This window comes from Sinohyriopsis cumingii, chromosome 2 (genome assembly GCF_028554795.1).
Source record: "Sinohyriopsis cumingii isolate HCF-2022 chromosome 2, ASM2855479v2, whole genome shotgun sequence".
Taxonomy (NCBI): domain Eukaryota; kingdom Metazoa; phylum Mollusca; class Bivalvia; order Unionida; family Unionidae; genus Sinohyriopsis; species Sinohyriopsis cumingii.
Window position 1 is genome coordinate 67,778,004 of NC_142962.1, and position 27,994 is coordinate 67,805,997.

Consider the following 27,994-nt stretch of genomic DNA (forward strand, 5'->3'; position numbering starts at 1 on the left):
CGGGAATTTTCAAAATAAATTGAAACAATGGAATTGTTTTGAAAACGACACAATCTAGTGCGTCCTGCACGCATACCGATATAAGGCTGAACAGTAAATTAGTTTTCATTAGTTTCATCTAAAATATTCCCTATCCATAGTTTATAATGTTTTATTTTTCGACAACAAGAATCATGTACTTCGTCTTGTATGGATAAATATACGTCATTTCCGGTTGCGTCATCTATAGGTGGGAAATCGTAACTAAGGGGAAGTAACAGCGTTGTATATTTCTATTTCGAGTAATTAAATTATTATTTCTTCTTTACACTTGATAAATATTTTTTTTGTGTGAGTATAACTATTTTTAATCATGTAATGCAAATCTGATATAAACTGGAAAATCTTGGAGTATGGCCGGTGACCTTCAAGCGTTAGGTAGAATTAAAAAAATTAGTATCTTATTAAAAGGTTGCTGCATTTGTATGGGAAAATATAAGCTCGTTTTGTCGGATGGATATACTGCATTCCCAAGGTCGTGCAGTATTTCCATTCGAAAAACTCGTTAATATTTTCCCATAACAATGCAGTAACATATACTTACGTAACACGTTCAACTACTTCATTTATTAAACTATCGTTCAGCATGCGCTAAATGCTCTACAAAGTAGTAAATTATATACCAGTTCTCATAAATTATTAATCATTACTGCTTTTATTATTATTATTAGTAGTAGTAGTAGTACTAGTAGTATTCCTGTGGCCTATCGGTTAGTACGTCCGCCTATGATGCGGGAGGTCGTGGGTTCGAACCCCGACCGAGTCATACCAAAGACTTACAAACATGGTACTAACAGTTGCCTCGCTAGGCTCTCAGCTTTAAGCGGTTAGCGTTAGGACTGGTCGGCCTATGCCCCAATGCTAGATATCGCTATAAACTGTCATACTGCAGACATTGCATCGATATGAATGGAATTTTTTTTAAAGCTAGGTTAAAAATTCTAATCACACACACACACACACACACACACACACACATAATAATAATAATAATAATAATAATTATTATTATTATTATTATTATTATTATTATCATTATTATTATTATTATTATTATTAGTTACTTAGTTCGTTACCAAGTTAGTTAGCTACTTACTTACTTACGTACGTACTTACTTAGTAAGTTAGTTTATAATGACTCAGTATTAGATGGATTATATGCGCGAGTGGAATACCAGATATATTGTAGGTGGGACGTTGAAAAGGCTAGAGAAATCGAGGTACTCTGTCAATTCCCCACTCTGTAGTCTTACAGGTATCTCACGGGACAGTAATGTCTAGCTGATTTATTGCATGACAACTTCTTTCTTTCTAGTTTTTATATAATTTAATTTTGTTTATCCATTTCTCACACTCATCTCCCTCTTTCGGTTCTTGTACGGTGTAAAGTTGTGGCATCATCCAAATGATTGCCTGAATGAGTCCAATCAGTTTGAAGCGCTCACATGATTATAATAGATTGGTCAATTAACTCAGCACCATTTTTCTACTTGTAAAATGAATAGCACTGACGTCTTCTTAGAAGATGATGACTGTATATTGTTTTAAGTTTCGAAGGAAAGACTGTGCGTGACATCTTATTATAATGTCTCAAGCACAGTCCTTTGACATTCTATCAATGTAGCAAGAAATGGTCTTAACATGACATGCATTCGCCATAGTCATAGTTCATTGCATATTAATAGGCTTAGCTTAACATGCTATCCCTCAGGTCGGTTCGTGGAAAGGACACGGAACTCCGGTAGGGCTACAGTGAAAGAAAAAAATAGCAGACAATATATATGCACTACTTCATTTTATAGAAGGTGATGGTAACACTAGCGAAGTGAGGAAGTGCAGAAACACGCCGAGTATAACCGACTGTCTAAACTATCTGCATGAAATTAGATGATATGGACCAATCGAAAGGCAATAAATACATCAATAGACGATGAACTAGACGTCAATTGTGAAAATATTATGAAAGAAATGAAAAGAATGAGACGAGTTATTTGGTCATATGAATGAGATGTTATAAAATAAGGATGAGAAAATTAAAAGACTAGAGTCTAACATTGACAAGGTAAGCGAATCAGAAATGCGTTTGGAGGAAGATTACATACAATGACAGAAGTATTAAAGATCAAGCAGATGTAATTGAGAAGCTGCAAGCCGTAGACGAGAAGCAAATTGAAACTGTAAGTGTACATATTCGTGGGACTAAATTTCAACTTACGAACTTGAAGCAGCTGTCTTGCTCGTACGCAAAGATGACCAGTTCTTCTTGCCTATCTACGAATACACCAAGGGCACCTAATACAACACCGAATATAAGTGCAAGCGAAAACCATCCTCATGAGTCTCCTAGTAAAATTTCGTCAGATCGACAGGATTACAGAAAAACCGGCTTAACCATCGTCAGACATCAGAGTAAAATCGAAGTGCAGAAGTGCTGAAATCTCCGTCATCAAGTACCTCAATCACTACAGAACACAGTGTAATGCAAGCAACACAAAAACACTAACAGGATTAAAGAAAACGAATGAGATAAAATATAACAAATCAAAGCCAACTATCGGTGACTAGGAATGCCCAAGTTAAAACATGGCACATGAATCCTACAAATAATGTATCTAACGCAATATAGGTGCAAATCAGCGAAATGGCTTTCAGTGGAGTGAAGATGAGTACAGAAATAAAATCGTTGCTGTTATTTCCAATTACAGCTGACTATGGCATAGAGGAGCTAAAGCAGGTAAAACACAGTCATGCGTGCAACCACGGAGTGAAAATTACAAACATTCGAGTCCTAAAAAAGTGTCAAATATCAACGGAGAAACTTATACGTTTCGTATTATTGTTCCGGAAACGCTACTTGGCAGAACTTTACAAGAGGAATTATGGCCTAAGTTTGTATTAGCGAGGGAATTATATGATAGATAAACGATCCCGTGTTCCCAAACTGCCTATGGTGGAGAGACTGGTTATAATTTGAATGACTACTCTAAAGACAATGACTTGGAACACAAAGGGCATTACGTCAGGAGAACGCCCTATCTTTGTACTTGACTCCATAAAGTAAATATTATTAGAATCCAATAGCATTGGCTACCTCCAGAGCAACTGCACACTTTACATAGCATGCAAAGAGAATTTTATGCTTTTTTGAGACCGGAAAACAGAATTCAAATGTGTCCATGGATAAGAAAACGTTCCTAATGATTCGGTGGAGTAATTGCAATTCTCCATTGAAAGTTGCTGCAGGTCTGTCCTGGAACACAACGTCGGAAACGGCAGAATTAGTGCAGTTGAAATTTAGTTTGCGCGCTGTTAGATTAATCATTATTTATCGAAACACAAGGAATTGAAGCAGCTGATGTTCATTGCAACGAATTTTATGCAGATGAAATTAGGAACACCGTGAATAACATTGCGGATTCAATTACTGAAGAACAAAAAGACAACAAATTGTGGGGTTTCATAATGCAAAATGACATTGAAGATGTTGTGAGACAGCTGAATAAAAATAAATCATGTGGTCAGGATAAAATATATGCAGAACATATCACCCTTACTTATCAATCGATTATTTTTTATGTGCCTCCTTTGAAAGGTCTCACGACAGAAATAACTAGAGATACATCTTAATAGTTCCCGTTTTTCAAGAAGTATTTGAAAAAATACTGTTGAAAAGACTTACTAAATTTAGTGAAAGATCAATTTTCCACACTTTTTACAATAGAGATTTCGAAACCATTGTAGCGGCATTACTGCAGCCTTTATTATAAAAGAGGGAGTAGCCCACCATTTTGAAGGTCACTCAAAAGTGTATTCTGCATTATTGGACAATGCAGTAGCCTTCATTGCAGTATGGTATGATGGTCTTTTCTATAATCTATTCTCTCTTGGAGTTAAAGAAAAACTGTGGAGATTAATCCTTAATTCTGTTAGATGTGTTAAGGCCCTTGTTCTCGTCAACATTAGAAAACATTAGAAAACATTGTCAGTATATCAAGGTTTACGATAAGGAAGAACGCTGTCAGCATGGCTATTCTTAGTCATGATAAATGACCTAATATCTTTCTTCGAATCAATATAACATGCAATACCAGTTGGTACCTTAAGAATCCCAGGTGCTTTACTAGCTGATGACACAACCTCTCATCTTCGCAGCCTCTATGACCATGCGTATAAATGGAGACTGCGATAAAATGCGGATAAAAGCAATATTATCATAATTTCAAAGAAAAGAACCTTGTAAGGAAGCACTTTCATGCTAGGAGATAAGCACATTACTATAGTTTCGTCAAGAAAATCTGACCTTTCTAATATTGCTACACTGAATAGTGCTGGTGATAAAGGAAGATCAGTATTATATTCTCTTGTTGGAATTGGCATAGGAATGGATGGTTATGAATCCATTTGATAGTCCTAACATCTGGTCAAATATTGTATTAAGTATGGATACGAATTGCGGTCAAATTTGACACAGTTATAGATATATGACCAGACATCTGTTAAGAGAAAACTTCAAGGAGACTAAATGATCTGTACCAGAGATCACACAAAGAGACAACAATAAACGATCTTGGATTGTTGTCAGTTGAGGGATATGTTAACCAAATCAAATTAGGTTTCGTCAATAAAATCTAAAGAGCTAATGGTTCATTAAGATGGAAAATTGTGTTCAGTAGAAGATTTCATGAGTTCCTGATACACGAGTGTGAGAGCATTAGTTTTGTTAAATACATATGCCGTGTTCTTATGAAATACCAGCTTGGAGACGTTTTTCACTTATATGTGAACACCCTATACTCTGCGACGAAACCAATCTGGAAGAAGATTACTGAAACACCAATTCACTGTTTCGAAGAGAGATTGTGGAGATCTAAACTGGAATCAAGACCTAAAGTTTACATTATGCAAGTGTCCATACTGATTTTGTCTGGATGCTCGGAAAATGTTTGCCGGATAAATCTTGGTCTTTTCAAAACATTGCTTATTTAGCATTGTGTGCAATTTCGTCAAAGGATGAGTAAAACTGTAAAGTTTGTAAAACATAAGTCACAGACAGAGCCAAGCATATGCTTCTTTCCTGCCAAAACCTAGACGATTAATGCAATATTATCTTTGATCAAAAAATAAACGCAATAGACATATTAGACTCACGTTGGCTTTTCTTTTAGGACAGTGACACTATTCCACATCCTTATGGATAAAACCGTGGAAAATTAGGACTTTATGGATGACCTAACATAGTAGAATTTCATGTGTCTGGTGGCAGAACGATTAGTGTACAGCGGAACAAATGAACTTGAACACAATATCTGACATTATTCTTGTGCATTATATTAATTGAATGGACCTATTTCATTTGTGGCTACCATCTACATTATCCACAACTGTTAGATTACTGATTTAAAATTTGCCAAATGTAAACAATTCCAATTCTTCCAGGATGTTAGAATTTTCATTTGCATGTTATTTTCGACCGTAGTTCCTTTTATAATTTCATCTCCAGCGAATGTTCTAGTTCAGGTGTACTTATATTGTGTTTTCTTCATATTTTCCATTTCTAGGGTATTTTGTACCCTTACCTTTATATCTACATACTTTTGCGCATACATGTTTTCATGTATATTTACATACATACATACATACATAAATACATACATACAACCTTAATTTGTCATGTTGTATTTACATCTTTTTCTGAATTACTTTGGAACTAACGTCCTTACATTCTAGCGTACGGATGGTTACTGTTCATTCTTTTAGACAAGGTATGATTTGTAAAATTATTTTGAATAGCAACGAAAATAATGACGATATTTCATATTGCATCCTTACCCACCTAGTCTACGTTGCCAAAATTGCCCTTTATTATATATATGTATATGTATATCCACTCTGATATTCTGTCATTTTCTTACTATAGTGATAAAATGTCTAAGACCTGTATGTCAAATTATGGTTGTTATTGAAGGGTCTGGTTGAAGATATAAGTCTATAGGAAATACTTTGGAAACATACCAAGATTCCAAGGGTGATTATTGGAGAAACGTTTATAAAACAACTCTCAGATGCTCAGTTTGAACAAACTATGTGGTCTTATGTTTCCAAAGCGTATATAGAACTGGCCATAAATCCCACTCCTAGTGTTTGTAAATATGCAAAACTTTCATATAAAATGTTGCTGGATATTTCCAACATTCTTAACCACCGAAGACTGAGGAAAACTATACTTATTTAATGTCAAAGAGACACCCAAGCCTATGTGCCAGTAAAGGTAAACTACCTTTTACAGTGTGAAGCTAGAACAATCCATGATAACTATACCTGAAAAAACAGACACATTTCGTGCTTAGCGTTAAAAAGGAATATTTATGCAAACTGTCAATGTATAATTTCAAGATTATGTTTTTTGAACTGATTATTAAAAGATTTCGTTATCTTTTACTACACTTGTTTCACTTTCTCTAGTCTGAATAATCATACGCGATTTTATATTTGCTTTAGTGGTTTATAAGAAAAAGCTCATTAAAATTACTTTCTTTTATTTACCATAGTTACGCCTTCTCTCTCTCTCTCTCTCTCTCTCTCTCACACACACACACACACACACACACACACACACACACACACACCAATTGAGAGGCACACTCTACTATACGGTTCATCCAGCACTACTGACTACATTTGTCTATATTCCACTTTGTAACCCACGTCCCTGCAATACCATGGTACACCACAACCTTTTCGTGGGTAACACGAATTTAAATTACGTGAAACATCAGACGACAAAGCAGCAGTCATACAATGATATATGCGTATCGCTATACCTTTAGATTACACAGTTTACGTGGATGCAAACCCCGGACTCCGAGTGGTTGATCAGTCAGTGTACACTGTGGAAGTTACTTGCACTGACTCCAAGAATATCACAAAATGGAATTGTACAATTCAGATACTCCCGAGTGCACCGCCAATGTTCACCAATTTACCAAGTAACGTACTCCTCTTTGTTTGTGCGTGTGTGTGCATTCTCTTTCTGTCCGTCCCTGTCTCTCTCGCTTAATATATATATATATATATATATATATATATATATATATATATATATATATATATATATATATGTGTGTGTGTGTGTGTGTGTGTGTGTGTGTGTGTGTGTGTGTGTCCGCTCTGATATTGATGTACATAAGATTAATCTTTTGAGCATATTCATTGCATACCAAATATATTTATAAAACCTTATATCTACATGTCATTTTATTCTAAATTCTCCATGGTCATATAATGTCCTTTTCATCCGTTATGTATCTAGCATTAGGACATTAGTACTGGGTATTCCACTCGTGTGGAAGAAGTTTGCTTAATATGTGAATTAATTACTTTAAATCATGTGTCAATCTATCGCAAATGACAAAGCTTCTGACAATGATAACAAAATAAACTGGTCAGATGTACATATTATTGATTAATTAATAGTAGTAATTAATATAAATCACTTAACAATGGTCAATTATGTACGTTTAATTATTTGCTATAGATGTCCCTGAAACTCAATCATTCAAAGAACGTGGGTGGTTTTGGTTGATTATTGGATTGCCTGACCAACGGATTGATTGATTATCAATTGAAACATATCATTAATGAATTAATTCATTTACGCAGGTCTTCTTCCACTCAGCACGGGTAATGTCAACCACGAAGTCGTGTATACAGTATCTGTTACCGACCCTGACAGCACTTCGTTCGAGTTTTTTATTACTTGTAAACCGTCTCCTTGCCCATTCTCTATTTACAACAGTAAGTAGCTTGAGATGAGAGAAGACTCTATAAAAACCCGTTTGAGTTTAGGAGAGAGAGAGAGAGAGAGAGAGAGAGAGAGAGAGAGTAGCTAGAGCTGAATATTTAATGCAAATTTCTTTAGTAGTGTGGAGATAAGTTGCCTAAATTAAACTCCTTATGTTGACATTGTTTTAGACCTGACAGAATAAGCTAGCTGCTTTGCGATATCTTAAATTCAATTTAAAATTAAAATAAATTGGACTGGGTGAGATGGTCGTTGGATTGGGTGAAATGGTCGTTGGATTGGGTGAGATGGTTGTTGGATTGGGTGAGATGGTCGCTGGATTGGGTGAGATGGTTGTTGGATTGGGTGAGATGGTCGTTGGATTGGGTGAGATGGTTGTTGGATTGGGTGAGATGGTCCTTGGATTGAGTGAGATGGTCGTTGGATTGGGTGAGATGGTTGTTGGATTGGGTGAGATGGTCGTTGGATTGGGTGAGATGGTCATTGGATTGGGTGAGATGGTCGTTGCGGGAGCTCTTCAGAGTCTCAGAAATACAAAAACAAATCTGCTTGTAAATAATCCAAGACATTTCCGTGTACTTTCCAATTTTTTTTGAAATTAGTGATATTTCATTATTTATGTTTACAACATTTAATTGATGCTATAATTCATACTTTTAACATCATCACGTTTAAAATGTAGTTGAAAGATTTCAAGAATTCAACATGCACGCACTTTGTTTTATTTTCTTGAGATTTATTACTTTAAAAGTTGACGTATATTCGAGTAAAATATCTATATATAACGGTTTTTGTGCACCTGAAACTAATGACGTTCATTTCAAAAAAGCTGTCAATATTAATCAACAGAACATGTTAATTCGTCGTCTGTTACTTAAAGTTATATACAAAAGATGACGAGTAAATGTATCAGATTTCTTTTTTTTTAGAGACGGTCCAACTTACAAAAATATTTTCTTGATGGAACTGGACAACTTATTTCAGGGTAGGCTTATGTTTGATTAATTTTGAATTTATTCTGTATATTCCTTCATTGTGCTGATCGTATATTAATTTTTCAGCGGGTCATATTCAGTTAACTCAAGATATCATTACATTAAATGCTAGTGGCTATGAACTGAATATCACAGTGACCGATGGATACCACAACATTTCAAGCTACCTAACAGTTATTTACGGTAAGTCTATAATCGTATCAAAATTCCTATTATGTGGACAGTGCTACAAATATAGACGGGTTTTGTCACATGATCTTCGTGGTTATAACTTGGCGCAGCCTGAAAATCTACCCACCGCCGAAAAAAAAATACTTATGGGGCTACTCACAATAGAAAAAGTTGTTTCACGGAGAATTTTGGTCCCCATCGAAAGTGCTGCAGAGGTTGATTTGACGGTTGCTACGCTACTGTCAGGGCCGGATTATCCATAGGGCCTAGTAAAAAACGTACCCATGGCCCCCGAGGCTCAAGGTACCCCATAATAGTATCCTCCGATTTCACAGGCAGTATTGTTAATAGCAATGTAGCCATATCTATGGACAAGGCAAGATAGCTATGGGCCCTTAAGTGGGCTGTGCCAAGGGCCCCCAAAGGTCTAAACCCGACTCTGGCTACTGTGATTTTTTTCATCGCATCCTAAGTCGCCAGAATATCGGTTTATGACTGGTACTTTGCCAAAATTAACATAGTGCATAAATAGACCTCGAAAAAAAAAATAATAATAATATGATGAGAGCACATTTTATGCAAGCCTTTTCCATATGATGATTAATTTTCGTTCTTAGCGGTGTCTACATGGGCAGTTGGATGCAATTTGATTTTGAAATGAAAATAATATTACAAGGCACGATTTTACTAAAAGTCTACAATGTGGGTTTCTTAAGAAAGGTCTTACACTCTTGATTATATAATGAGAAAGATATGACCTTAATCAGCAACCGATAGCATAGTTGCGATTTCGGGCAGGAAGGTAGAGTAATTATGTAGGCATATGTCCAAGTTTGAAATTTTGATTCTTTATATGTCTGTCTGTCTGTCTCATTATTAGTATCATTTGGCATATAAGGAGTTGAAAATACAAACTTTTGCATTTTGCATTACAGATGAAAATTCTCCTATGTATGATAAGTGTAATTAAATCATAGGTGCTTAAAGTGTAATTTGTACATGTTTACACTTCTAACCCGTTCTTATGGAAATTATGGGCACTTTATATTTCTGTATTTGTCAAAATCATTTTCGTTTTCGCTATACAATGTACGTGCGTCATTCAACAATATTTTATTTGGGAGATTGGCGTGCCATACGATGCTTATTTCACCATTAATAAATTGATTGGCTTAAATAGTATTATTCCACTGTTGCATCGCCTTCGATACCAATGTAATAATAGTTTTATATAACAATGTACACACAGTGTACTATTAGTTTTATATAACAATGTACACACAATGTACTATTTAGTTTTATATCACAATGCACACACACTGTACTATTAGTTTTATATAACAATGTGCACACAATGTACTATTTAGTTTTATATCACAATGGACACACACTGTACTATTAGTTTTATATAACAATGTACATACAATTTATTACTAGTTTTATATGACAATGTACATACAATGTACTATTATTGCTCGGCAGGGCAGTTTCTCCTATAATCATTCTTGTCTTCTTTCTTTATTATCCCATATAAATGAAAATAATACAAAGAAAGAATTTTATGTAACCTTTGGTTACATGCATTGCATTGTCTAATCACACATGATTTATCTGATCATATATGACCTCATTTCTATTTATATTAGGTCTATAAAATGCTTCTTTGCTTTAGTCTGACTATATTTCATTAGGAAGGACTATGATAAATTAATGTTATGTACAATTCTGGTTTGTAGTCATTCTCTTGTACGTTGTCACAAATATATGTATAAATAGCTGACAAAAAGTAATTTACTTTATTGTAAAAATACATCCCGTGGAACATGAGATTTAGGTATTTTGTTAGAACTATTTAAAAAGAAAGGAAGTATGATTTCTTTCTTTCATATTTTTCATTTTTAAAAGCTAACAAGCTTTAGTTCCATTTTATATTGCATTTTACCACTGGCACTGATTTCTTATACCAACTTTCTTTGAACTAATTAATCCAACTTTCTTTGAACTAATTAATCCAACTTTCTTTGAACTAATTAATCCTACTGCTGCATAACCCACCTATTATTTACAGGTAAGAAGTGATCAATTACTTGTCATCAGTGACTGCTGGTAATATGTATTTAAGTACACAGAACGCAGTCATTCAGATAGCTATCTTGTTTAAGTTCAGTTATATAACAACTTCGAATATCAATACCTAATCAAATTAAGGGCCGAATTTATGAAAGTATGTGGTTAAATGGAATGACCCCGGCACGAACATTATCTTTTTTTTTGCAAATAAATTATGTTTGCAAAATCAGCATACCAACATTCATAGCCACCCGGACATAATGACATGTGTTTACATTACTAGAGCTTCATTAAAAAGGCAAAAATGATATTATTGGATTCGCCTTTTTTGACATAAAATGCTTGGGTGGTCCGTCTTTCAAAAGTTACATAACATTGCCATTAAACGTTGCAAATTCACACATGTATATAAACCATGTACAAGTTAAGTAAGTACGTTTTGCGTCTTTTTTACACCTGTACAATTTGAAATATATAGAAATAAGTTAAGTACGTTTGGCGTTTTTAATATACCTGTACAATGTGAAATATATAGAAATTACCGATAAATAATCTACATGTTTTTTGTGAGTGCAACGAGAACTTAGCTGTGTGTAACAAATTTCTCCCTCACTGAGCCACGAAGCGTAATTCATAATGATACTAAAATAGGATAAGGGAACAGGGGCAAGTTTTTATGTACAAATTTAATGCCGCAATCAGTGACCTAGTATTAAAAATCATAAAAAATCAAATACACAGTTGAGGTCAAAAAGGTCCATACTTTTGGATACCTATATTAAACCAACGCATAAGAATAGTATCCACTTGACCAATGGCAGTTCATAGCTAAAGAAGTTTATGCATCCCAACCCCAAATTTCTACCTGCAATTTTCATGTCCGAAGGTCATTTTTGACACCATGTGATGCTCACAGTGCAAACACAAGCCCTTTTCCTCGATGACAATCGTGAAAAACAGTGTGTACTAAACAGGCTAATGCAACTGAAAATAGTTACCATCCAAGCCGTTTTTGAGATATTCTACTTGCCCCAAACCCATGTGTTTACTGCTATGAGAGATTGCTCTTCTTCCTAGCCGACTATTTGCATTTCACAATCAACATACTGCAGAGTAACTTTTGAAGGTGTATATGCCTGACATCAATTTCAAGAACAGCACAAGCCTGAACACCTTGTTCACAAATATATCCATATCTTCAAGTAGTAAACAATAATAGCTGAAAAAGTCGCACCATAGCCTTACGTTAAGAAATTTGCCAAGGGCCAATTTACGAAGCTGAACGCTGTTACCTTAAGAATTTGGCTGAAAATGGTTTATGTCAAAAGTTGTGTACATATCACATATTTAGAAATTATCTAGTAAAATGGTATAGAGGAAAACTTTTTTTGCACAAAACTAAAAATGGTATTGCGCTTCTAGAAAAGTGACTACTTTGTGGCAGAAAGCACTGCATTATTTACATTGTGAGTTATGACTGACTACATTTCTTGAAAGATTTCAAATTGTTTGCAACCTAGAACGCTTTTGGTCTTTGTTTACCACTATAGCATCAGGACATGATCAAAATTCCTTTACAATGTTTCATGAATGTCAAGAAGAAATTAGGAAGTTATGAATTTTAAGAGGGAATGACAAAAATGCTATGTTAGTTGTCAGTGACAGAAGTGAAAAGTTTCTATAAACTCTTCTAGCAAACTTAAAGAAATCACACATTTAAGTAAATAATGTGCTTTAGAAGAACCTTTAGACTGACATAACACAAGCAGTTCCTTTCATTATCATTCTGGAGATTCTAATAGCAGCAATCATGATGACCCTGTTAAACTTACAAAGTGACATATCAAAGAAATTAATTGATACATTACCACTGATACTGAAGGTAGAAATTATGTCAGTGTGATAAAACTTTCATTCTTCTCACCAAAATATAGCAAGCAATATGCCATATGCATCACTATTTCTAAGACCGTTCCACTGGTGACATTTAACATTCACAACAGTATGTTTATTCATGATTCCTCTGAAATCTATTTGCTTCTGTGGAGTTAAATTGCTTTAAAGAATGCACGTTGACATGTTATGCAATTGTTTCTGTGTGTCTGTATTGAAATGTGAATAATATTCATAAACATAGGTGTGCAAACCTTGACAACTTTCATAAAGAGCAAGACAATGCATTATGGTCACCATTTTGTTCCCACATTTAGTAAGTTAAGTTCAAAATATGCTACTTTGTCATGATGTAAATAGTTCTCATATTGAGGTACAAAAGAGTTGCCTCCCTCTCCAAAGAGCACCACATACAACACTAAGTGATATGTGAAAAAAGGAAGGAAATATAATGAAGCAAATGCATACAAATTATTTAAATATACACAAAGAAACATTAGAAAGGGTAATGCAACTGAAAACAGTTGCAATCCAAGCCGTTTTTGAGACATTTTACTTGCCCCAAACTCATGTGTTTACTGCTATGAGAGACTTGCTCTTCCTAATCGCCGACGATTGGTATTTCACTATCAACATGCTGCAGAGTAACTATGGAAGGTGTACATGCCTGACATCAATTTCAAAAACAACTCAAGCCTGAAACATCTAGTTCACAAATATATCCATATCTTTAAATAGTAAACAATAATAGCTGAAAAAGTCACGCCATAGCCTTAAGTTAAAAAATTTGCCAGAGGCCGATTTTAACGAAACTGGACCCTGCCACCTAAGCTTTACCGGAAACATAATCTTCAGACTGTGATACTGAATATCGGATACTAAGTATGCTCTACCACTTCTACAAAAAGTACAAATTAATCTTTTCTTTTCCATTTATTGCCCATGCATAAATATTGTTTATTCATTTTCAATGTTGACGGGGTATCTTTCTGATAGAAAAGAGAACAAATAAAAAATGACCATCTTTTATCGGTATCAGTTAGTAGTAATAACTTTTACCAGATTTGCTAGACACGTTCTCGTACGAGAGTCTGAACGACACTCGCGTTTATCTCATCACAATTTGAAAGGTCACTCTCACCACACTTATAAAGGTACGACAGTCAAAACAAACGACGTCTCTTAAATGTTACTGTTCACAATTTATTTTGTTCAGTTTATCAAAAAGAGTTATATTTTAGAGTATTTTATTTTACTTTTCTCGAATTAGCGTAACTGGTCAGTGCCAACGTAAATCTGGAGGCGGATGGTCTGATAAATTATGCATGTTCGATAAAGCCAAATATAAAAATCGACTTCTTGGCAAATTATGTATTTTGGACCATTATGCTATACTGAATACGTACTTTAACTTAAGCACTATTCTGCTTCATAACTCTTATAATTACAAAGTAATAGGGTCAAATGAACTATTCCATGATTGTTTGGTGTCAGCGGAGTGTGTCCTAAGTTACCAAGATTTTCAGCATGAGACGAAGAATTGATAAGCATATTTTCGCATTCTTCTTTACCTATTAACTTTAGTAATATACATTTTGGTTTAATATTTTGATGAAGACCACACTGACATTTATTTTTTCTACTGTTTATGATATCATTAGCTTTCAAATGATCTACTAATAAAATGTATAATACTTTATCCATATTAACATCCACGAAAGAGACATGTTCAAAATTTACGGAAAACATATGGGCCACTTGTCACAAACGAGTATTTTGATGCTATCTCTCACTTTGGCAGGGGTACAAAATCAGTTTTTATCCTTTATGAAATAGTTAAGTGCATACCATTATTTTGAAGTGTTTACCATTTTATGTTCATCACTAATGTCCTCAATGAATCATTGATAGGGTTCTGAATGAATTATATACGACTATTTTGACCTGCATGTACGAGTATTTTGATTTGTTATGATGGCAAAACGGGTGTTTTCCCTCCCTTTTAGCTCTTAATTTTTTGTTGAGTTTCACGTTTTGTTCTTGTTGTTGTTGGGGGGGGGGGCAATATAATATTTTCAGTGCTAAGGTCCTGGAAGGCCTTAATCCAGCAATGCATCCAGTGAATGACAGCCTCGGTTATTTTCAATACGCGACATGTAATGCAACCATATCACCTCGTGACTTTTGTTAGAAAGTCCAACTCGTAAATATTTCGACAGAGTGATACGGCATAAATAGATGACATTGCTCAATGATGGCGAAGAACATAGTCAAATGCCAAGGTACGGTAGGAGAAATGGAACCATGTCAAAAACGTTATGAAACCTTTATGAAATTATTTGTTCCAGTTCAATGAAATAAAGTTGTCCAGTGACTTTTTGCTTGAATACAATAAACTTCGGATTGTTTCAGCCAAGAATATGTTACGTCAGTCGAGTTCGACGTAAGCAACACACGGTACTTGTTTTTACACATGACGGCATTTTAACCGAGATATATGTGCATGCAATGGAGGCTACTCTAGTATTTGAGAGTATTTTACTTCTCATTGACTGAAAGCCCAGAAAGTGTTCCACCTAACATGTAACCCAACGTGTATCTACAGCGCTATTTATTTGATACATTTTGATTTTGCAGGTATCATAAACTAATAATTGCCTAGGTGTCGTTAATATTAGATATTAATTCCATGACAAACTATATTTGTTTTTCAGACTGATTCCTAACACATAGAAAGGGATGTATTGGTTAACAATTTAGTGAAATTTGCAAAATGTTATGATTTACCTGACAGTGGATGGTGAGGTTAGGGATTAAGCACTTTCTGATGATGTCAATGTATTTGACATTTCACTATGCTTGTACTAATTTGCTTGCAATAAGAATATTTTTTTTTGGAGGGTGCTCTGACCTATTTGATCTTCTCAGACCAGTTAGGGAGGCCCTCCTGCCCTACTTGTAAATGTTTGCTATATTGTATATTTGGTTGTGTGGTATATTTTTTATATTTTTTTTTTAAGATTTAATTTTATTTTATTTTTTAATAATTTTTTTTCTTTTTCAATCTAAACATTCATCTTTTTCTGGAAGAAGAAAAAAATCTTCTGCCATCCTTGCGTTTTCTTCTTCTTTCTGCCTTTTTCTTTTCTATTTCCTCCTAATTCTGTCCTTTTCTCTTTTTTGGTCTGCAGTTTCTGTAATTGTCGTTGTTGATAATTCGGGTATCTGCTCTTTCCTATTTTGTTCGCCTTGTGCCATTCTCTTTGATAATTGTCTTTCCGTATCTTGGTCCTATGCACTGGTATGTTGCTTTTGTTTTACTATATCTCTATTCTCTGTCATTTGTCCTGCTGATTTTGTTGATGCTGTTGGTTCAAAGTTAGATTTCCCTGCTTTTTCAGTTTCTATTGTTGTTGTTGTTTTTGGGACTTGTGCCTTTCGTTGTTTCTGTTGTTCCCATTGTTGGTTACTTTGTCTCGTTTGCTGTTGTTGATGTTGGTTCCCTTGTTGTCGTTGTGAGTGATGAATTTGATCTCTCTGCCTGGTTGGTGTTTCTTGCTCTTGTTGTAATCCAGGAATCCAGGTTGCTGTTGGTGTAATGGATTTATTGCTTGTAGTAATCCTCGATTTTCCTCTCGTGCTGGTTGCATTTGTTCTGAGATTATTATTGATGATTGGGCTTGTAAAGTTTTTTCTTTTCTTTGTTGCTGGTGCTGTTGACATTGTTGTTTTGGATATTGGAAATTTTGCTGTTTTGCTGTTGCTTGTTGTTCTTGTCTCTCTTGATTTTCTTTGGATTGTTCCTTTTGCCGTTCTACTTGTTATTGTTGTGTTTCCATTGTTGGGGGTTGGGTTCTTGTATTTCCTCTTCTTGTTGTCTTTGTTGTTGCTGTTGTACCTTCTGCCTTTGATTTGAAGTTGTGTTTTCTTGATGCTGTTGGATTTGTACTGTGTGTTCAGTGTGGATTTGTTTCTCTTTTCAATTGGTGGCTTTGTTTTGTTGTTGTTGTTGTTTTGAGCTGTGCATTTCCTCTATTTGTTCGTCCATGGATATTTGTTGTTGTTGTTGTCGTCTTTGTATTCCCTGTTCATTTGTCCTTGTCGTAGCCTCTTGGTTTTGGGGGAATTTGTGTGTTGTATGTGCAGTTTGTTGGCATCTGCTGCACTTTCTGTGATATATACACCCTTTGTACCACGATTTGGTCAAAAAACCATGCAGGAAAAAGCTCTTTTTACTTCCGTCAATTTGTTTTTTTCTATTTCCAAAATTCTTGTGCCGTTGTATATGGATGTCGAGAGGATTGTATCCAGTCGTGATGAGATAACCTTTATCTTCAATTTTTTCCTCAAAAGTTTGGACTGTAGCCTCCATAGGTGTTTCAGATGGAATGTCCGACAGGTGTAGCACTCCAGTTTTGCTTTTTTTATTTTACGCAGAATTGGTGTAGGTTCGTTAATCAAAGCTTTTTCTCCAGCAATCTGAATTTCTCTATCAGGTAGTATTGGTTTTGTCCCTTTTGGGCGTACTATAAATCCTTGATATCCCTTCGGGTTGATCGAGTAGATTTTTTTCAAGCTGTCTGGGTATTGATGTTGTTGTTGTTGTTGTTCTAGGGTTTGACGCCATTTTTCAGCACAAGACAGGCTATACATGGCGGCCAGTATAACTGGTGGAGGAAGAATCCTGGAAAACCCAGGGAATATCTGGGTGTTGAACTGTAATCGCTATCATAACTGAGGCTACTTTTTCGCTCTATCTTTCGATAATCCTAACATGTTTATCTCTTGGACTCTTTGTTTGTACGTACATTCCAAGAAAGATCCATCATTTGTTTCTATCCGTCTAGTGTTGAAGTATTTTTCTAATTCCCCATATCTCTTTGTTTGCTCGGTGTGACACCATTTTTTCTCGTTCGCCTCGTGCTTGTGAAGTTATTTCCATTGTATATGTTCAGTTTGTTTCTTCTCAATTTGTAATTTTTTTCATCTGTTTGTTTCTCAACTCTTCTGTTTAAACATATGTGCAAAGAATAATGTCATCATTTTTTATATGGAAACTTTAGGTGCTAACGTCTATCCGAAGTTTGCCAATATGCCAGCAGAACTGACAGTAGAGGAAAACACAGCCCGAGGTACATCTATATACACGGTCACTGCCACGGATAATAATCGAGACACACTGACGTATAGCATGAAATCATCTCCCGAAAGTGGAATGTCCTATTTTAGTATCGACAACTTCAGTAAGTTTTAAAGGCTTATAGGTTTTAGAAGCTTACTGTTAGAAGAAGCTTTTTTTGTTGACTGATATAAAATGAGTATTTTAAGACGCACCAATTTTAAACGAAGAAGTATATATAATTTATATCAATTATTTACAGATAACAAGTTCTAACGTTGAATGTTGTTAGAGAAAAAAATCATTTTAATGTTTCAGAGGAAAAGATGAAGTTGTTTGCTCGGCCAGTATTCTGTGGACACAACTCAGAGTCCTATTGTAATTTATCTGTTAGAAGACTCAATACATGACTCTTTATTTCAATTAACGTGTTCAGTTTAATTTTGGATGTCTCTATCTATTCATTGCTTTGGTGGGGGTTAAATTATACGAATGCTATTATGTAATGAGAGTCCTTTTATCCATTTAATTTCTAGTGCACCTGTTTCCATTACATAAGTATCATATATATAATTCAGTCGTTACTTAATCGTTTTAGTCTTTGAGAAGTTACATTCTTTGGTGATCGTTTTATTTCCAATATTTCTTCGTTTATATTTCCTAAACTTTCCATTTATTTTGCCAACGAAGTTACAAGGTGAATGTAAACCAGAACTTTTATATTGCTTTCAAATTATATAACGGAGTACTACTAAAAATTTTCCACAAATAACATCATCAAGAAATGCGTTGAACAGACTTGCATGGCGATAAACATATCATGTCATTTTGTAAAACCTGATTCTGCTTTGTCTATGTAGTGCCTGATCGCTATGCCATTTTCCTTTGATTTCCCGCTTTTTACGCTGTATATCCTCGACGGAATTGTATAAAAAGAAACCCACTCGAAGTGTTCCGATTGTACAGTGGCGTGCATATATTGAGCATGGCAAATGTAAGCAATGTCATTGTTCCATACGATCTACGCATGATGTATGTACTGCATTAACCCTATGCAACCAGTTACGTTGTGAATGTTCAGATCAAGAGTGCAAGCAAAGTTTGGCAATTAATAAATATTTTGAAGCTGAGAACAAGAGTATTTGTTGTATTTATAAATAATGTTGGAATATTTATTGATTGTCGAGAAAGTCGTTGCACTATGATATAATTCAAAGTCATAATAGTGACAAATTTAATGTTTTGAGAAAATATTCCTCAGTTCTGTTTCCCATAAACAAGTCCGGCACAGCTTTTCATATTCTTGTATATTAAATCATTCTATCATTAAATGCCACAGAGAAACTTATGGTATATTTGGTCTAAATGAAAGAAAACAATTTCATTACGAATAAATACATTTACGCAGACAATTCACCTTTTAAATATTTATTATGCTTTTTTTATAAACGTTTGCCATTCTGACAAAGACATAAAATATGCACGCATTTCTTTCATATTTGCATTTTTTTACTTCTCTTAAAATATTAAAAGCTTTTTCATTGTAAATTTAATTTCTAACGTTTAAATGGTTCAGGTTTTCCTCTAGGCGTTCGTTTTTTATAGTGTTTTTTATTATATGTTTTAAGGAGGATGCTTCTTCTAAAGCTACCTTGCTTGGCTCGAATTGTTGGGAAACTATTGTAACTGTGCTGTTACAAAATTATATACAGAGCTCGCGCTGGCTTTAACAATGAAGTAGACAGAGCGAATAGAAAGAAAAATAAACAATTCATACTAACTTAAATACAGCTGATGCTTTCAACAATGAAATAGAGTCAACATAAAACAATTCATACTAACATACACACAGCTGGTGCTTTCAACAATGAAGTAGACAGAGCGAACAGAAAAAAACAATTCATACTAACATATACACAGCTGATGCTTTCAACAAAAAAGTAGACAGAGTCAACAGAAAAACAATTCATACTAACATATACACATCTGATGCTTTCAACAATGAAGTAAACAGAGTCAACATAAAACAATTCATACTAACATATACACAGCTGATACTTTCAACAATGAAGTAGACAGAGCGAACAGAAAAAAACAATTCATACTAACATATACACATCTGATGCTTTCAACAAAGAAGTAGACAGAGTCAACATAAAAAAATTCATACTAGCATATAATAGCTGATGCTTTCAACAAAGAAGTAGACAGAGTCAACATAAAACAATTCATACTAACATATACACAGCTGATGCTTTCAACAATGAAGTAGACAGAGTCGACAGAAAAACAATTCATGCTAACAAATACACATCTGATGCTTTCAACAAAGAAGTAGACAGAGTCAACATAAAACAATTCATACTAGCATATACACAGCTGATGCTTTCAACAATGAAGTAGACAGAGCGAACAGAAAAAAAAAACAATTCATACTAGCATATACACAGCTGATGCTTTCAACAAAGAAGTAGACAGAGCGAACAGAAAAACAATTCATACTAACATATACACATCTGATGCTTTCAACAATGAAGTAGACAGAGTCAACATAAAACAATTCATACTCGCATATACACAGCTGATGCTTTCAACAATGAAGTAGACAGAGCGAACAGAAAAACAATTCATGCTAACATATACACAGCTGTTTCTTAAAAACTTGCTGAAAAATGAATTTTTCTATGAACTATTTCAAAATATTAGCTTTTAAATTTCCCGTAATACTGTCACATGATTTGTTTATCTGGAACCACTGTTCACTTACTATCCTAATTAAATATGCTCATATAAAGATCAAAAGAACTAAATAATAAAATCCAGACGTTATGCTAATGAAATCGCCGAGGCAACGTAAACGAAACTAATATAATAAATGTAGAGTTTGCCAATTATCGTTTATAGAGGAACAAAGTGAACCTCTCATTGTAATAAAATTTATTTAGAATCACTTGCGAGAACTAACTTCAATGTAACTAGAACTTCTAAGTTCATGTTAAATTATAGTTAATTGAAATAGTTGCACTAGTTACTATAATATGACGATATTGCAAAGCACATGAGCCTCCTATTTACTGATATTTCCAAACACTTGAAAGGTCTAATTTTACCTATCTAACATAGATAAATTCACTTCGTGAATGCAACGACACCCGATCTTGTTAGCTTCAATATTCCCCTAATTACAAAACAGCAAATATGCATCGTTTATCATGTGCAGAACATGGCGTAAACCCACAACACCAACAACCACGACAACAATAAAAACAAGAACGGATATTATTGATATAGGCAATAAAAAATACAAAGAAATCAGCAAGTCTACGTGAAATTCACCCAAAACTCGGGTTTATTAATCAGAGAGTCATTGATAGGAAATTGTTAACTGCAGTATCGCTTCCTGTACAGTTCCAAACTGACTGATATTACCAAAAATATCCGAAATTCATAAGAGGAATTAAAAGAATGACCCATCCAGCTATCGACCATATGTTATATCTATCTTTTCGAAACGTATAGAAAAAAATGTCAGCAAGCAGCATTTCGGATATCATGATAATTATTAACTCCTACATAAATCACGATCGGGTTTCCGAAGTAAAAAAAAGTCCATTCATGTCAACTTGCAATAACGAAATTTAAAGACCAGTGGCTATTAGTGATCGAATTGATACAAACTTCACTGATTAAACAAATAAAGACAAACAAAAAAGAACATTCGATTTGGTTGACCATTCGGTGCTCATTACAAAAGTATCAACGTACAAGTTTTCTTCGAAGTCAGTTACCTGGTTACGTCTCACGCACAGACATCAGGTTGAGTGTATGGGTAAATATAATTCCGATTCCGATTCAGGCAATTTTTCAAGTGGTGTTCCTCAATGCACTAAATTAGGGCTTTTTCTATTTATCCTGTTCATCAATGACTTAACATTTTATTCAGTCCACTCTAACACTAATGTTTACGATGACAACTCTACACTGCATTCGTCCATTACATCTCTTGACTCCATTGAGAATAAATTTCGAATCGACCTAAACAATATTTCAATATGGTGTCAACAAAGCATAATGCACATAAATAAATAAATAAAAAAATAAATAACTAAATAAGTGTGTGTGTGTGTGTGTGTGTGTGTGTGTGTGTGTGTGTAGTGCATATTGACTTGTATAGGTTTTTCCATACTTTTTCAGGTGGCCTTATATCAACATCTATCATGAGATCAATAGACTTTGAGACAACGGAAACCTTTTTCAAATTCACTGTGACTGTTACAGATGGTATATTGTTTGTATCCGAAAGTCTTATGATCAATGTTACCAACGTTAACGAAGAACCGTCTTTTAGTCAAAATACATACAGAATAGTCGCCAATGAAAGTAAGGTATGTTGGATCAATCGTGCATGTTTTCAATGCTGTCTCTACCCTTTATCGAATAAAAGGTATGAAATGTTTTTGATCCCCTCTCGTCCGTACCTGTGTGCGCTCAGATGTGCAATATTTTGCAAACCCCCCATACACATTTTGAGATATAAATCTAAAATCTTCCAATATTATTGGACATGTGATTGAAGATGTGCATAGGGGACTTGAAATTGATTCCATTCTCCTCTTTCTTTCAAAACAACGCATTGAACGATGCGCAAGAAGAGAAACAAGTCAGAGAAGCACAGTGACGTGATGTTTTGTTATTGAATGATTTGTGTAGTGTTGCAAAAATTTAATGATGACCGTGACACTTCCATCGCCGCTGATAGGACTCTTTTCCATATAGTATTAACCGGTCTAAATTCGGTACAAGAAACAAATATATCATATAAAGTGGATTACAATAAAAAAAGTAATGAGCTGACGTTAGAATACGTGATTTCAACCATGTTCTGTCGTTCAGTGAGCAAATAATTTTAAACAGTTACGGATACTATAGAAGAAGATCCCCATGTATCGTAGACCAAAAACACGGCCGCAGGCGAAATCGTTGATTGAAAGAATTTGCAATTAAAACGGCACTACCTGGAAAGGGTTCAAAAAATTTATTACATATGTTTGGTTTTCACGTCCTTGGTGGACATCTTTCAGATCTCTAGCTCTGATAACTTAACATACCTTAACTTGACACCCTTTGTGACGAAAGTTATGAAGGATATTATCTGTATACAACAACGTTACGATACTATATGTTTATTTTTTTTAAATTTCATATGATTTCCATTCTGTTTTCTGATACATAATACTTGTCTAGACAACTTCCCTGGTTATTACCGTATCTACATTTAAACTCTACTTTATCTTGATTAAATCTACAATATACATCTATTATCTTGTTCTTATCAATAAAGTTCATAATTTGATTTTCGAGTACTTTATCATGCCAGCTAAATCCTGTACTCCTGTATGTGTTTTTAATTATACAGGTACAATTCCTCCTATAATACAATCCTCCATGGAATATTGTTGGATATATTTCGTAAGACTTTCTTATTAAATCCTGACGGCACATATTTATTGTATATGTGCCATTCATTGTTTTTATATGCAATAATCCCCTCTAAAACATTCTTTGATCGATATTCTGTCCCATGATCATTTTTAGGATTTATTATTTTAGTATTATTGCTACTACAGCCCATGTTTCATTATTATTATTATTATTATTATTATTACTGCATTTGATGTTTCTTCAATCTGTCGAGTTAAATTTTTTATCTTTGATCTTGGAGTCAGGGTTCGTGGCAAAGATGATCCCCCGCTTTGAGGGGATATCTCTGCGGCTTAACATTTCTTCCAGCTCTTACGTTGACGGCAATTCTACAGATGTGTTCCTTCTCTTCCTTTTCTGCTATGGCTTTGTAGTTGAGGTTGTTGGGCTGTTCCCCTCTATAACCTGTGAATACTCCTCCTTGCCCAGTGTTAACTGTGCGCATTGTTCTTATTTATATATTTAGACTGTCCTCCTCAATATTTCCCTTCACGGAGAAATACATCTCTTGATGTTTTATTTTATCTGCTACGTCATCGAAGGTTGGCTCCTTCAGGATATAGTAGGGCGCATTTTGGTGATCTATTTTTTTCTTTTTAAACTTTTCATTTTATTCACATTTGTCTCTTTCCCAACTGTATTTTGAAGGAGGCTTCAATTTCATTTTCGTCCCGTCGAAATCTATCTCTACTGCCTTTTCTGATATATTTTCATCAATGGGGTTCATTTGGTTATTGTGTACTGGTTTAGGTTTAGGTACTGCGTTCAGTAACGTCTCTATTCATTGTTCATGCAATTCTATTTGGATGCCTTTGCAACATTTGTCTCAGCCTGATTTGTTCTGCATTCCCTACATTCCCTCAGCGCGTGTACAGTCTCACGACATCTTGTGCATAGGCGGTGATGAATGGACCCCCACCTCCTTTAACGCTATTTCACAATAAAACCCATCTGGTCGAAAAAATCGGGAAGCTGTTTAGTTTCTTCCACTGCCATAATGATTATTCGTACCCCTGTGTTAATACTGGGATAACATCAAAAGGTGACTAGTTTCTTATTTTGGGCTGTACTTCTAGTTTCATTTCTAATTTGATTCTGCTGAGATCTTGTATTGGTCCTTCAGTTGGGAGTCTAAAGAAATGGACAGCGACCAGTTTGTTCTGTATCACATGCTGTGTGTGGGTGGGGGGTGGGGGGTGGGTGGCGAAGCCACATTTATATTTTTCCTGTTTATTTCAAACATTTTCCCTCTCAGAAGTATTGGTATCCCTTCGTATTGAGGTAATACCTTCCGTTACCTGTCATTATGGATAGCGGCTACATCCTCTACGACTACTCCCTAGTTGTTAGAGCGTCCCCCTCGGATGAGGGAGGTCGCGGTTTCGAACCCTGGTCGAGTCATAGCAAAGGCTTATAAAATTGGTACTAACAGCTGCTTCGCTAGGCGCTCAGCATTAAGAGATCAGTGTTAGGACTGGTCGGCCTGGTGTCCTGATCATGTGACTGTGTGGGACATCATGCTACATGTCTGCGATGTATGCCCCAGTGCTAGACATCACTAAAAACTGCCACACTGTAGACGACGTAGCGATATGACTGAAAAATTGCTTAAGCTACGTTAAAAATCCAAATGACACACACTCACGCACACACACACACTTCTGTTACAATGGTTCGAGGAGCTGACACCCACATTTTCGGTGTGCAAATAACATTCTTTCTTCTCTCTCCTAGTTGGAATATGCTTCTAATTTTCTACTTTCGATTTGAAATGTACATTTTATGTTACAAGTAGGGTTGAGACAGAAAATCAGAGAAAAACCAAAGAAAATTAGTTACAAATACTGTATACCTCTTCTTCGGCACACGACGTTTGTACCAGAAGAAGGTAGACTACACAAGCATATGATGTGGAACAGATTTATTTCTCTTTATTGATTTCGTGCAACGCAATATGGTGCGAGGAGCGATGTTAATTGTTTTTTTAAAATAATTTTTCTTCAGGTGTCTCTGTGATATGAGTTCCCAATCCTATGTGGTTTTCATGATAATAAAGTTAACATTTCCATGGTACATTTACAGCCCACATTTCGTTTTCATTATCTGTAATTGCTTTTATAGCAGGCGGTGTTCTAGCGATGAGCTACTCTACCCGCACTGTACAATGAACTTCATTTATGATCGCCCTTGGAGGCAGAGTAAAACATTTTCCCGAGCCAGACGAAATTGTTTGCGATAAAATGAGATACATTTATAAAAAAATCAAGCAGATGGGTGTTGGAAGGGGGAGGGGTGGTTAATGTGTGTGATAACAAAAATGAAATAGCAAAGACGTTAGCACCAAGTGGTAATACTTCTTTGTTTTAAATTGTTTGTGTTTTTAATACTTTTTGGCACTTTTACACAGAAGGGCGATGTATGACATTTTACCGATCCGCGATTGCTTTAGCGGGCCAGCGCGTTTCGTTCTTTGGCAAGACCGTTGAATGTTTTGGTAAGCTTTTCAAATGGTCCAGTTAGTGATTCAGCGAACTGTAAGGTTCAAGTTTGGTAAACTCCAATACCCTAGTCCTCCGCCTATCCATAAGGGAGTAAAGACTATGTTCCAGCCAGTGCGCAAAGCCCGTGTTGTCGCAATTGTCCAAAGTATACTATAGTTGTACCTACAACATAGGTATACGTAGATCTCCATGGCGGCGAATGCTATGAGTTTATTGTTTGTGTGCTTGCCGTGGGCTTAGCCGTGCTTTTGATCTTTCAAGCGCCAGAAGAAATCCACTCGTCTACAACGAGTTCAGCCAAGGTCGCGGACAGGGTAGGACAACTAGGACAAAATATCAGCGGCATTCAACGGTCAGGGACCCACCGTCGAGGAGGAGAAACCTTTGTGTTATTCATAGAGGCCTGCTCGAGAATTTTTGCCAGAGTCCATAAATCTGGTCCCCGGCCCTAAGCTCACCAACGCGTCATAGGCAACCCTCTGTCTCATCTGTTACATGGGTAATAAAGGCTGTGTCCTCAATGTTGTGGTCTGCATCCTGCGGGTATTTCGGAATACCAACTTCGCCTATCACAATATTAAATTCTCTTTTTGTAATTATTGCGCAAAATCAATGAAGAGATGACCCCAAACAATCAACACGCTTCAATAACCTCGTCGGACCCATGCATAACGGTATACAAAGGACTAGACAGTTGGTAGATAGGAGTTTGTACCTCTTTGTACCTCTTTGTGTTGATGCATCGTAGGGGTAAAAATGTGTCCTAATTCGCTTTTCTGGCGTGATATAGACTGCTCACCAATTCCATTAGACACCAGTGTAACGCAACTAATTCACTGAAATGTAAATTAAAACAATTGTTCTCACAACAAAAACGTTCACCTACCATCAGTTACTAACATTTGTATAACAACTTATTGTTATTTTGGGTATATACACTAACAGATATATCTTCAAAGAAACTTTTACTGGTTAAGTCCACCGCGCCAGCATTATTGGTCGGAAAGGTTGACCCCATTCTCATTCTATTAAGGTTTTAATCATAGGTTTTTCATTATAAGATCTTAAAGGTTTCAAAGCAGCTTGGCACAGACTCCACGCACCACTAAGTATCCAATTAGTACGTCTAGACCATTTTCCACATCATGAGAGACTCTAAAAGACTAAGAGGTGGGTTATGCGCGATGAGGCTATTCCTGGTAGATAGGGGTGGCTGGAACCCATTATCCCCACCCCCATTAACTCTACTACAGATACATTTCAATATTATATTATATTATATCATATTATATTATATTATATTATATTATATTTTATATTATATATATTACATTATATTATATTATATTATATTATATTATATTATATTATATTATATTATATTATATTATATTATATTATATTATAACTTTTTCAAGGCTAAAACAACACTTCCCGATCCAAACTTTATCGTAAATGACGTTGATGATGGTGACACACACTTATTCAAGCTCGACTGCCTTGCAGATAACGGATACTTCACCATGAATGACACCACCGGTATCTTAACGTTTGCCGTTGATTACGACCTTGATGTACCTGGTAAACAGAAGGTTATCACATGTATCGTTACAGCCACAGACAGAGGCGGTCTCACAGCCACTGCCTCGCTGTCAATCACAATAAGTAAGAAAATATAAGCTTTTTTCCACCTACCTATTTTCTCATATATATATATATATATATATATATATATATATATATATATATATATATATATATATATATATATATACGATTTTCTAATGTTACACGTTGGCAATGTCTATATATATATATATATATATATATATATATATATATATATATATATATATATATATATATATATATATATAAGGAGTGCAGAATTATCTTTCAGTTAAAAATCTATACAACGAGCGGT

At 35.1% G+C, this 27,994-nt stretch overlaps 1 protein-coding gene across 1 annotated transcript in view; it reads left to right on the forward strand.

The window, feature by feature from the left end:
- The window catches only part of LOC149805088 (uncharacterized), a 78,918-nt gene that overhangs the window by 35,257 nt on the left and 15,667 nt on the right, over window positions 1–27,994 (forward strand). Inside the window, exons 9-14 of the mRNA XM_089947253.1 lie at window positions 6,867–7,025; window positions 7,699–7,833; window positions 8,902–9,018; window positions 18,033–18,212; window positions 22,283–22,473; window positions 27,489–27,735. Coding sequence (XP_089803379.1) covers window positions 6,867–7,025; window positions 7,699–7,833; window positions 8,902–9,018; window positions 18,033–18,212; window positions 22,283–22,473; window positions 27,489–27,735 — 1,029 coding nt within the window. The remainder of the gene's footprint in view (window positions 1–6,866; window positions 7,026–7,698; window positions 7,834–8,901; window positions 9,019–18,032; window positions 18,213–22,282; window positions 22,474–27,488; window positions 27,736–27,994) is intronic.